Source organism: Limulus polyphemus, unplaced genomic scaffold (assembly GCF_000517525.1).
Source record: "Limulus polyphemus unplaced genomic scaffold, Limulus_polyphemus-2.1.2 Scaffold1678, whole genome shotgun sequence".
Classification (NCBI taxonomy): domain Eukaryota; kingdom Metazoa; phylum Arthropoda; class Merostomata; order Xiphosura; family Limulidae; genus Limulus; species Limulus polyphemus.
In genome coordinates, this window is record NW_013667288.1 from 1 (window position 1) to 12676 (window position 12676).

Sequence of the window (12676 nt, forward strand, 5' to 3'; positions counted from 1 at the left end):
TTACTCTTATCTAGCCGAATATTTGAATTTGACCAGAAATCCTTTCAGTGTACCCACAGTTACAAAGTGCAGGACGAGTTTTAACAATGGGACGCGAGCCACATGACCCGTAACCCTTTCGGCGTACCCACAGTTACAAAGTGTACGACGCGAGCCACGAATCTTCGGATCGATAGAGCAGCACCCTGATTTCTAGGTCACGCCTGTTCTTGAGGTACGTACGTGTGATATTGGCTGCGTTTCGAGAGACGAAATGGCATTGCTGAGAGGTCACAAGGGCAACTCTTCCTTGGATAATAGAAATACACACCAAGTGCCTTTGTGTATTTTTGTTATAGTAAAGCCACATAGGGCTATCTGCCGTGTCCATCGAGGGGAATCGAACCCCTTATTTTAACGTTGCAAATCCGTAGGCTTACCGCTGTCCCAGCGGGGGATATACCCACAAAGAATGACTTACATTTATAATTTTAATTAGAAAAATAATTGTGTGCTATTTTCTAATCCCTCCCCACAAACACAGAAAATGTACCACGATAGCATGAACCATTTTGTCTGTCTGCTCTTCTCTAGATATATTGTTCCCCAAAATTTTTTTCGTTAATTTTATTTGCCAATATGTTTACCATATATATATATGGTTTATGAAAAACAAAAACAAAAAAAACAAACAAAATACAGCACCACGTTCTTTAGCATTAGCTAATAATCTGAGGATCAAGAGAAAGCGCAAGTTTAAACTATACAACCTTGGGCGACCGCACATCTGGTTTCCATCGTGTACGGTTAAGAATCCTAATTAGGCTAAGAAAATCTCCCAAACTTAATAACTGCTTGTGATCGCCCACTAACAGGAAGCCAGTTGTTTCTCTTCCGGTTCTAGCAAGCTGTGGCACTTTTGTTTAAGTTTACTTAACCATTATTTTTCAATAATAGGAAACACAAGAGAATGAATACTGGTTTTAAAACAGTAAAGTGAATAGAAAACATGAAAAGTTATGCCCTTCTTTTCTCTTCTCTTCGAACACTTGAGAATTACACCCCCGCCCTACTCTAAATTTGGGAACATCCTGCGGGTTATTGAGAACCGTGAGAGGGACCGGACAAACAGCCAATCACTGCCAGACGGTCTCTTAGCTACCGGCCCGTTAGCATATTCTCTCTCACACTCCTTAGATAAGCTTTTGAGCTAGCTTTACATGTGCATTTAAGGTCGCGTGCTCAGAAGGAAATGGCGGAACGGAGTCGGGTAGCGAATAGTGCTTTTTTACTTCGGAGTCATAGTAGGAAAGATTCATTCACTTGGATTGTACTTTTATTCCTCGTCAACCTTATTCCAGCTCAAAATATCGAAGAAATTGATTTTTCTTCCCAGCGGGGGACGCCCAGTCGATGTTATGATGACGAGGGTCGACCCCAACAATGTGTGCCAGAATTTAGCAACGCTGCCTTTGACGTGCGCGTGGAAGCGACTAACACGTGCGGAATGCGCGGACCCACGGAATATTGTCTTCAGACTAGTGCAACAGGAGCGAAAAAGGCGTGTGAAATATGCGACAATTCTTATCCTCAGCTCGCTCATCCACCAGACTACCTGACGGACTTGAACAATAACAACAACGAAACCTGGTGGCAGAGTGAAACCATGTTTGAAAGGATTCAGTACCCGACACAAGTAAATTTAACTCTACACCTTGGTGAGTGAAAACCGTTTGGAATGTCCATAAATAATGATAGTTGCTGTCCGAAATATTTCTATTAGTGATATTTCTAAAAGAATTCTCTCTTAAATTAATATGAGCAGAAAAGAAAGACTTATTCCTGCGTGGAGCTTATTATTTTATTCAGCTCTTCTAGTTTCTGGTTAAAAACAATACATAGTGTATGTAAGGGGTCGTAACTTTCTTTATGTAGAGAGAGAGGGTTATTGAAATAACCAAATAATTTACTTTCTTTGTAGAAACAGATTCTTGTTGAGTTTTGAACGTTTTGTAACCCCGCCCCCTGGATTCGCTATTGTGGATACGATCATTATAACGATTAGTTTAAACAGACTCCTTGCTCTATACTTAGCTCGACTTAGAAACACAACACTAATATACTGATAAATGAGATTCCAATTTTAGTGCATATTTTTGAATAACTGAATTTAATTCTGTAACAGTTACTAACAATGTAAATTAATTGGTTCGTACGATAAATAACGCACTGAAATATGGAAAAATAATGTGATCAATTAACGTTTTTCATGTCTTAATATTTATTATATTGTTATGTATGTAGGTTATCATACTTCGTAAATCTTTCTCACACTGTTGTCTGTTGGTATTAAATTAAAATTTAATATTTCCTTAAGGCTCAAGTAGGGTAGGGCCGAGTGCTCGATTGGCTTTCAACTTGTCACGTGCGCTCGTGACTCGTAATACTAGAAATTCACCCCACTCAAAATCTGTCGGCTTTCAGCTTTCCAGTTACGTTATCCGTTCACACAATCAGTATAAAATGACATGAAAAACAAGATAGATATACAACTCATTACACGATGAAATATTTCGTCCTGTTTTTTTTCTCTCATTAACAACCGTTTGAGTTAAAGATATTTTGTTAATAGCACAAACACGGGCCTTTCGTGGTTTTTCGAAGGATATTATTTTGCATATCCGTTGAGCACACATTAATCGGATTCTTAACAGTTAGTAGTTTTATGTCACAAAGTATTAAAATTTGAAGCTTGGGATTCTTATTTTCTCGATTTTACAATAAGTGGAAAATTTTAATATGATACAGCAATTAAATCGTGTTGATTCCTATGCCATTCACACAACATATTTATGATACAGTTACTCCTGTGAATTAATTCAAATCTTCCTGAGAACTACTTCTCCACGCGTAATTACCAAATGTTATATCATGCGTGGATTTTTTAGAAACCGCGAAAAGCTCTGGCAGAAAGGTTATGTCGTGTTGTAGCTACACGATTCAATAACGATTGGAATACATTCGTAAAAGAATCAAAACGGTAACTGTGTGAAAAGTGGAGAAATAATACCTGTTTTGTGTGTTCGTGCGATAATACCCTTCTTGTGCTTATATGAGATCTCGGAGTGGAGTTTATTTTAAATTTAAGACTTTTCATGTTATACTTTTAGCCGCTTGGAATTATGTATTTCTGTGTTGTTTCCTTATTGAATGATGAGGAACTAAAGACAGTAAACTTCCAATTTGGTGTCTCGTCATATATTTGATATTCACGCGATCATCATCTTAATTCCAAACATACGAGTTTTGTTAATGTATTTCCCACACGTTGTCAAACTGGTACCACGCCCATAGTTCACAGATACACAAAGACAGTAGGAGAGTTGATGGTGATATCACTGCCAGGAGTGATTTAACTAAATTAACGGACCACAGTGACAACCACCAGTAACACGTAAACATTTCGAAAAAGAAAAGTAAATGTAATTATCTAGTTAGTTTCAAAATGATGCCAGGACATGAGACCACATTCAACAGTTTGGTTTATAACTACAACAAAATACAATCAGTGTTCCCTCTAATTTTCTCAATCCATGTGTTATATAAATTTAGGGGTGGTAGTGGTATTTTACCAGTTGGTTATGTGGCCTATCGACTGCCAGGGTCATTAAGGCCGTCAACGTGTTGAGACTCCTCACCATTACTGAGGATGTGCGCTGCTGGAATAATTAAGTGCGCGGAACGTGATTAGTTGTTGTGTGGACCGCGCAGCTTAGAGGGAACACAGCATACAATTCATCATTTTAGCTCGATGTATAAACTTATCGCTAAAATACTTATTCTGGTGTCATTAATGCATGATTTAATTATCAAGTTAAAAATAAAATTTTAGAACATAAAGAGAAAGTGCTAGCTTGTACCCCACTTTTCATTTATTAAAAAACATAAAGGGGACAAATAAATTGTTAGTATTATTTTTATTTAAAAACATGAAAAAAAGGCTTTCTCCAATTTAAAGTAGTTGCCAAACTTTGTTGGTTCGCCCAAAAGTCGCCTTGTTAGACCAATATTGTGCAGTTGCATTTTGCTGACAGCACAGTTTTATCATTTAAAAATTCCAGTTCTAAGACTTTCTAGATCTAAGAAGAGTTAAAGGAACTGAGGAATCAGTTATGTAGTACTTATCTCCTTTTATAATTCAATGTAAAAATGGAGCTTTTTTAGTGGAACGAGTTGTTGATAATCACCAAATGATCGGTGACATTTAACAATCTCCATGTCTAGTTTAGAATGTGCACAGGATACTTATATCAATTGCAGCGTTGCTGATATCGTCAAAGACGTTAAATAGTAGAAATATTACGTAAACCCTATAAAGATCTAATCCCCACCCCACTTTGACCTTCTTGAAAAAAGGATATTGACTTATTGGAAAAGGTTCAGAGGAGAGTTACTGGAATGATTCTGGTGATGAAAACATTATCTTATGGGAATATATTTATCCTAAACAGAAGGAAGAAAGGACAGGCTTGGCTCCAATTATAACACTTTTTCTAATAGGGTGATTAGTTTATGGAATGGGTTGTCTGCGTAAGTGAAGACCATCAAGTTACAGGAGATTAAAAGGGGAATAGATAATTGTTCGTATATATTAATCGTATTCTGAAGTTTTACTGTTACCACTCTAACATTTATCGATCCTAAAGTCTGATAACTTCTGGATTCTTTATTAAACATTTGTTACTTCTTGATTGATTTTCCCTCTAACGGTTTCGGCGTCAAACTATGAATTAAATATTATTTTATAATTTATACTGTCTTTTAGACAAATTATGATGTGGGTGGAAAATTTGAATTTAAAATATAACATTTATAGGGGAGTCTTGCTTTTAATTTAGATAAGTACCAAGCACTCAATAATCAGAAATATCAAATAATGGCTTTTCATCGTAAAACGACAGCATTCCAACATTTTAAAATATCGGTTGCTTACAAGTAAAGAATATATACAGAGTCACAACTGAGTAAAATGTAGAATGAATAATTTTACTCATAACCGCCTCATAAAAAAAACAACAGCAACACGTGTTTAATGTTAAAGTTAGAAACAGAAAAATCTTGATTACTAGTAATTAACCAAGGTAGATAGCCAACATTGTACATCAAAAAGAACTACAGAAAAACATTTCCTATTTGTGGACGTTTTAACATAACTGTAATGAATCCAAAACTCTGACCTAGAAAACGTAATTGGGATAAACAAGAAAAAGTCTTTCAACAAGTGGTATGCTGTTTGTTTTGTTTATATGACGTGACGTCAGCACCTTGGTACGAAATTCCTACAGTTCCCGCGCTGATCTCCTGAACTTTGACCCGATGAAATTTAATCGGTCGTTGAACTGGCAATACCACTTGAAAAAAAAATCCATTAAAATTTGTTATCAAACAACTCTGCTAAAATATTTTATGAAATACTAAAAAAACAGATATGTTTGTGTATAATGATTAATTAAGTTAATAAAATTGTTTTTTTTTTGCCACAATTAACAAGAAAATCTGTGATATATGTCCGAGTATTTGCTCTTAATTTGTTTATGTTTATATAATTATTTTTAAGGTGGCATATAGAAGTCGGGCATGTATGCGTTTGATGGGAGGGAATAGCTACTATGTAACCTACTTGTGTAATAGTCCACTTAATGATACATAGGTTACAGAATTGGCAGGAGGGGGTTAAGAGGTTGTCGGGATGGTCGACTTATTTGAAAATTGTTTTTCAAGAGCGTAATATAGCACTCATTTTGAAAACCCTGGGCTAGTCGTGAATTCTGTGAATTTTTTTTAGCATAAACATAGAATATTAACAAAACGGACTGGACATGGCCTAGAAGTTAGCGTGCACGGGCTGTGAATTTGAAGATTCATTGCCGCAAAAACACCATCCGTATTTTTGTTTATCATATTGTTTGAAAACTTTTGATAGTCATTATAATGGCGGCTAACCACGTGCAAGAAGCATCCATGGTCATTTATAACTAGTTATTTAATATTATAGAACAGCGGTTCTTTATCTGTGGTCAGCTTGAGGTGGTTTGTGGAAAGTTAGTAGCAACATAATGCCGATTCGATTGTGGTCAGCAGAGATTTAAAAAAAAATCAGGTGATACGCGAACAGAAACATTTGAGAACAACTTTTATGGAAGATATTACAATAAGTATACTTATATCTTATTCATCTAGATCTGTCAATACCAAAACACTCGTTTCTCTTGATTTCATTAGCAATTTTTAGCTGCGGCTTGTAGAACAGCTCTTGAGTTTTTTGTTTTTCAAGTATAAACTTTTAGCTCATTGTTCCGTCATCTCTTGGCCGATTTGAGACCAATTACAGTTTTGGACTAGGAGGTTAAATCTTTTCGATTGGTTATTTGGCCACGTCCAAAGTCTCACAGATTAAGTTGCTCTAATTTGAGGGTAGGCTGGTAAATTTTCTGATGAGTAATAAAATTGAATCAGGTATGCGCGCGCCCCACGCTTGATATTGCTGGCGTACAACAAATATAGTTAATAAAAAGGAAAAAAAGGTATCATAGGTTAATTTACTCTAATCCCGCCTAAAATAATTTCAAGTGACGCGACTATTGAGGATTCCCTCTTTTTTTATGGTTTCCTAGGATTTTATTCCCCGATTTTGGAGGATTAGCTCAAATCCGTGAATTACGTAGCCAGTTGTAGGTGATGGGTGGGTGGGTCGCTCGGAGGGGAATAATCAAAGGATGTTTTACCTTAGTCACTTGGACTTGGTATAGCTCAGTGGTAAGCATGCCGAACTGTGAATCTGCGGGTCCTGGTTCGTGTCCGTTGTCGCATAAACGCGCTCCGCACTTCGGGGCCTTGGGTGAGCTATAAGAATGACGGTCATATCCCACTATTTGATTATAGTATCTCAAAAGTTGGTGGTGGATGTGGTCTTGGTGCGTTCCCTCTGTCGATCAGTTGAAAGGTAGGGACGTCTATGCGTCGATAGCCCTTGTGTAGCTTTGCACGAATTTCTGAAACAAACACAAAACTTTGTCTATAATATCCCTAAAATCTCGTTACTTAAAAAGCATTTAACTTAGATTGTGTACTAATTTAGAGAAAAACTGTGCCGATATTTATCTAAGTTATGGAAAGAGTTCTTCAACTTTAGTAGTGACGTAGATAGTTTTTAAGATAATTATAGACCGCAAGTTAAAAAGGGTTGAAAAAATATATAATAACAACACGAACTCTTAAGGACAAATATTTTATTTATGCTATATAGGTAATGAATACTTTAAGTCAACTTGAATATGGACGAATTCCATGTTGTTGTTTTTAGGTTATTCTGCATAACAAAGATATCGTGAAAAGGCAATTTTGTATAGCCGCAATAATGGTTAAAAACAGAAGTCATTCATTTGAAGTTTGGTCACATAACGTAATTTAATCCGACAGTGAAGCCAATTGTTGTACGAACGTTTAAAACATTAAAATATTGTACGTCTGGATTCGAAAATATGTTTATAATTAGATTCCTAATCAAGTATTAGTTGGCCTGGATAGTACAGTGGTTAGGAGTAAGGTTCTGTTCACTGACTTCTGTGTACATATTAATATTCAGGTACTATTTGTTTGTTTAGGATTATGACCAAAGATGTAGCTAACAACTGGTGATTCAATTAAATTTAATAATTACAAGTTTTAAATATTCTTTTTGGTTTAGAAAGTTAACTATTACTAATTATCTTATTATATTAGCGTCAACAAATATTTATTTTACTTCAAATTACATTAGCTATTAACTAAACAGTTAATTTTCTCTGAAGATGTTTGTTTATGATCCGGCGGAATTTGAACCCGTGACTCTTCTAAAGGTGAAGATGGCTTATACCAAGTAACCAAAGATACCTGGTGTCGAATACTGGAACTTTCAGTTTTACTTTTTGATCAGAAGTTCTTAATACATACTTAATTATTTAAAGTTAAGTAAAAAATAAATATTTTCAAAATATGCCAATTAGATAAGTAAGTTTCATAAATAATATGTCCGTCTATATTTCCAGTAAATTACAGGTAAGTCACTAGATTAAACCCGTACATGATTTAAGAAGTATACTTCTGTACAACTCTTTTACGTACTTTCTATTTTTTTTAGATTATGAAACGTTAAATAAAACTGTATTTCTGCTGACTATGACAATTACAGGAAAGATCTAATCATTTGTGGCACGAGGCGTTGTACTCGACATAACGTTACAAACCTGCTTGTCACCTCAAGTTAGTAGCCAGCCGTTCATCACGATGAACAAGGTACTAAAAATTAGTCCACTGACGTCATGAATTGCGAAGCGCGTGGGCTTAGTTCAGTGCGTGAATAAAAGCTTAAAAAAATTAAAGGTTACAAAAAATGGTGACCGGGACATTGGAAACGAATCACCGTATATGGAGAAACACCTTTTCTGGAAGTAGGTGGCTCTTTTGGTTATATATGGTAGTCATATAAATTGGTCTTGTTAATTTTATAGTTTTCCCAAAATGGGAACTTATCGCGTGACATTTATGGTTTATCCCGAGTTGAAATTGTTTCGTGAGGTAGCATATCACACCAAATAAAACATTGAAAAGTTTAACTCTTGAATAAGATGAAATTCTGTTGTATAAACGGACGTAAGTAGCAAAAATCAAGACAAAACCGTTTCCATTATGTTTTGGTTGGTATGAGAATTGGCCTCAAATTATATTATTCGTGGATGAAGGAATTTGCTACCTGTGATGTATATTGGGGTGAAATTACTCTATGCATATATTCCTTGTGATAACGAAAACTTGTTCAGCTTAGAATGTCCACTGAAACCTCAATATAAACAAGTCACAGTAAACGGCCTTATTCTCTACTGTTTGAATATTTGTCGAGTTGTCATAGAAACATTCAGAATACTTTTCTGTTGACACAAAATATGTGTGCATTGTTTATTACCGTTTTAGCAATATTCTACCTCGGTTACTAACATAACTTTTAATAATGTCATTGGTTATGTTTTTATTATTTACACTGCTCAAAGATCAGAAATGTTACTTTACTTATTTTCAGTTAACAGCTTAAATTTACGATCACATTTGATGAATGTAAAGAAGTACTAGAGAAGGTTGAGTACGTATTATTAGCCTCTCCAGTGGCACAGCGGAATGTCTGCGGTCTTACAACGCTACAAACCGAGTTTCGATACCCGTGGTAATTCTAATTGCTCTGTCATAACAGCGTCATGTTTAAAACAAACAAATCCTTCCTACAGTTTTCCAGCTAGTTTACGAGGTCGACGATTTCAAGTGGTCGTTTCAACAGCACAGAAATTCATAGGTGCTGTTTCCTGCAACTTGACTGGTATGTTTTTGTATGGAATAGCATGAATACTTCTTTCATTTTTTACCTGAAGGTATGCGACGACTGAACTGGAGGTATGACTGGAAGCCTTATTTTGATGAATCCACACCTTGTTTACCTCCTTTCCAGACGGAGATCAATCTTGATTATGTTGTCTACTGTTGCCTGGGGCACGTGAACATTGTGTATGTGGATTATCACCTGACACAACATGTCTACTTTGCTTACCATGGTTGTGGTGCGATGTGTTGCAGTTCTTTTTCTGGATGGCCGTGGTGCCCCAGGTTGATCCATATTCCTTTGTTTTCCGGTGCTATTAAGTACAAGAGATCTGAACACATCTTTATGATCATTGTGTATGAATATGTTTTGTTCATAAGAGCAGTTAAAAACGCTTTCTTCCCAAAAGTAATCAATTTTCGGTGGCATCACACTACTTACAAGAGCTAAACAATGTAAAGACGTAGTTCTGATTATACAAGACCACTTTGTTTACCTCGTTTCCAAGAGAAGGTTAACCTTGATTACGTTGCCTACTGTTACTTGAACCGATTTTACCACTGTCCTTGTGTGTGTGTGTGGATTATCACCTGTCACAACATGTCCACTTTGTTTACCTCGTTTCCAAGAGAAGGTTAACCTTGATTACGTTGCCTACTGTTACGTGAACCGATTTTACCACTGTTCTTGTGTGTGTGTGGATTATCACCTGTCACAACATGTCCACTTTGTTTACTAAGGCTGTGATGTGACTTGTCACATAACTTTCTGATTTGTATATTTAAAATCGTTTTAACACACCGAACTCAACCCTGTAGATACCCAAGTTTGAAAGAACACCGATTTATGAATGGAGGTTAATAGTTTGTGGTGCAGTTGTTTGTCTTACGTGGGGCAGTATTGGTCTTACACGTCGTTTGGTCAGGTTCACCACCCCTGGTCTGAGGAATTGCAGCTCATTCCTGGTATCTCTATTAATTAAATAGTCCCGGGAAGTGGGATAGTCCACACGTGCTCAAGGGGTTCATCTCCAGTGATTGGCTAGGCCACTGCAGGGAGGTGGTGCATTGACTGTCCTCCCATCTGGGGGGATGGAGGTCTATTCACTTAATGTCAAGTTTATGTATGTATAAACACTTGAAAACTGACTGGTTGAAATTGTTTGAAATTTCCTTTTTTTAGTATCTTTCGGGCAATTTGGTGCTGGGTGTTACCAATAAACCAATAACTGGATATATTTACATGAAACCTGTAACATCGCACCACCATATTTATGGGACTCTTCCGTGTTCCGGTTTTATTTGTTCGGTAATTTTAACCTACATTTTACATTAGCCTTTTACTGGTGATTTCAAGGGCCAATTCCTTGAAACTTTTTATGATATTGGATTTTTGAATCGTTACGTTTTGTGTCTGAACGCGATGACTATCCAAAATCTGCAGCTTGATTTCTCTGTAAACTGATATCAGACCCACTAGTGACTTTGGGGACTCCTCGTTTCCCACGATCGTGGCGAGACAAACTCATACTTCCAATGGGGGTCGGGTGGGAGATACGTGAAGCACATATTTTGTGAGTAGGAGATATTTCTTGGGCCTTAGTATAGAGGGTTGAGTCAATTAGTCAGTCATCCAGACGTTTAGGAAATGGGTGTGTGCGCGGAACTCTCCTTAATGCAACCTCTGTGCCAACGAATAAAGTATTTCTGTGACACTGCTTAAAGACGTAAACATGTTTTCACTTTTTTAGGTCAGTTTGTATATAATGTTTATACAAACAATTTGGTTGTTACGTTAACTTATTTCTCTAAACGTGTATGGATGGCATTGTAAAGCAACACACGTAAACACGGGAATGAAAGAACAATGTACATACAGGCAAACCGATGTTTCGATAAAATCGTGAAGGATTTTTAAGATAAAAATTAAAATCAATTATTGTTACTTTTCTTGAAGCAATGCTGAATTTAATTAAATAAAAAAAATTTGGTTAAAATTAGTACCACGTTATAAAAAGGCTTTTAAATAGAAAACATATTTAAAAAAAAAGAACGTTAGCTGCACAGAATACTATTATCAATAAAAAAATCATTTATGTTTTTAGGCAATCTTGTACAGTATACGTAAATTTTGTTTGTTTTTTTGAATTTCGCGCCAAACTACACGAGGGATATCTGTGTTATCCGTCCCTAATTTAGTAGTGTAAGACTAGAGGGAAGGCACCTAGTCCTCACCACCACCAACTATTGAGTTACTCTTTTACCAACGAATAGTGGGATTGACTGTCACATTATAACGCTCCAACGGCTGAAAGGGCGTGCATTTTGGTGGTACGGGAATTCGAACCCGCGACCCTCACATTGCAAGTCGAGCGTCCTAACCACCTGGTCATGGTATACGTGAATAAAAATAACTTTGCATTGCAGTGACCAAGGTAGCTGTACTGTAATATAATGTGTTTGGAAATACACAAATTGAAACAGAATATTTTATTATTAATTTCTTTTTATGAAAGTAATATGTATAATGTATTGAATCTATAAAATGTTTTAATCAACATTAACAAATTCTGTGAAATTTGAGAATGTTGCAACCAAAAATCGTACGTAACTATATCAGAATCATGTTTTCAAAACTCTTTAACGATTATTAAAATTCCTAAATAAATTTCTTATATGCACAAAAATGTAGTCATTTGCTATTTAATAGCTACCTAATGAATAGTTTGGGACCTTTAGATAAGAAATTATAATTTATTTACTTTTATGTCTGTCTGTACTCGTTACTCTGAAAAAAAAGGGGGGGGGACATGAAAAAGAGTGTAAATAAGCAAACGTGAAAAAACACGACATAATTACACTTATGTATGTTCGGTTAAATTAGTATATTTATTGCAACAGTACTTCTTTAAATACAGGTGTTCTAGAATAATACAAAATAATTCTAATCACAGAAACCGAAATATATAAATCAACTTGTCTTAGGCCTAACATCAGATAAGTCTTTATTAAGTACAGCCTATATTTGATAGAGAGATAAATTAATACTGTAACTTGTGTACGTTTTATGCTTTAGTTTAGATAGGGCTAAATTTTACCGTACTCAATACTATTAGTAAATAAACTTATAATGTTATTCTACGACCTAAAGTTAGACCTTTTTAAAAACTTTGATAAGCCTTTAATATGTTGTTATAAATGCATACTGTTGCGTCAGCGAGTCACATGACCACCGTGACGCAACGTTTCTAGAACTATCATGTACTTTGGCGAATGTTCTAGTTCTTACTAG

At 35.8% G+C, this 12676-nt stretch overlaps 1 protein-coding gene across 1 annotated transcript in view; it reads left to right on the top strand.

Moving 5' to 3' along the window:
• Window positions 1-1032: 1032 nt before the first annotated feature.
• LOC106464529 (laminin subunit gamma-1-like) overlaps window positions 1033-12676 on the top strand; it is a 91621-nt gene continuing 79977 nt past the window's right edge. The window contains exon 1 of the mRNA XM_013924673.2: window positions 1033-1697. Within this exon, the coding sequence (XP_013780127.1) occupies window positions 1232-1697 (466 nt within the window). The 5' untranslated portion in view covers window positions 1033-1231. The remainder of the gene's footprint in view (window positions 1698-12676) is intronic.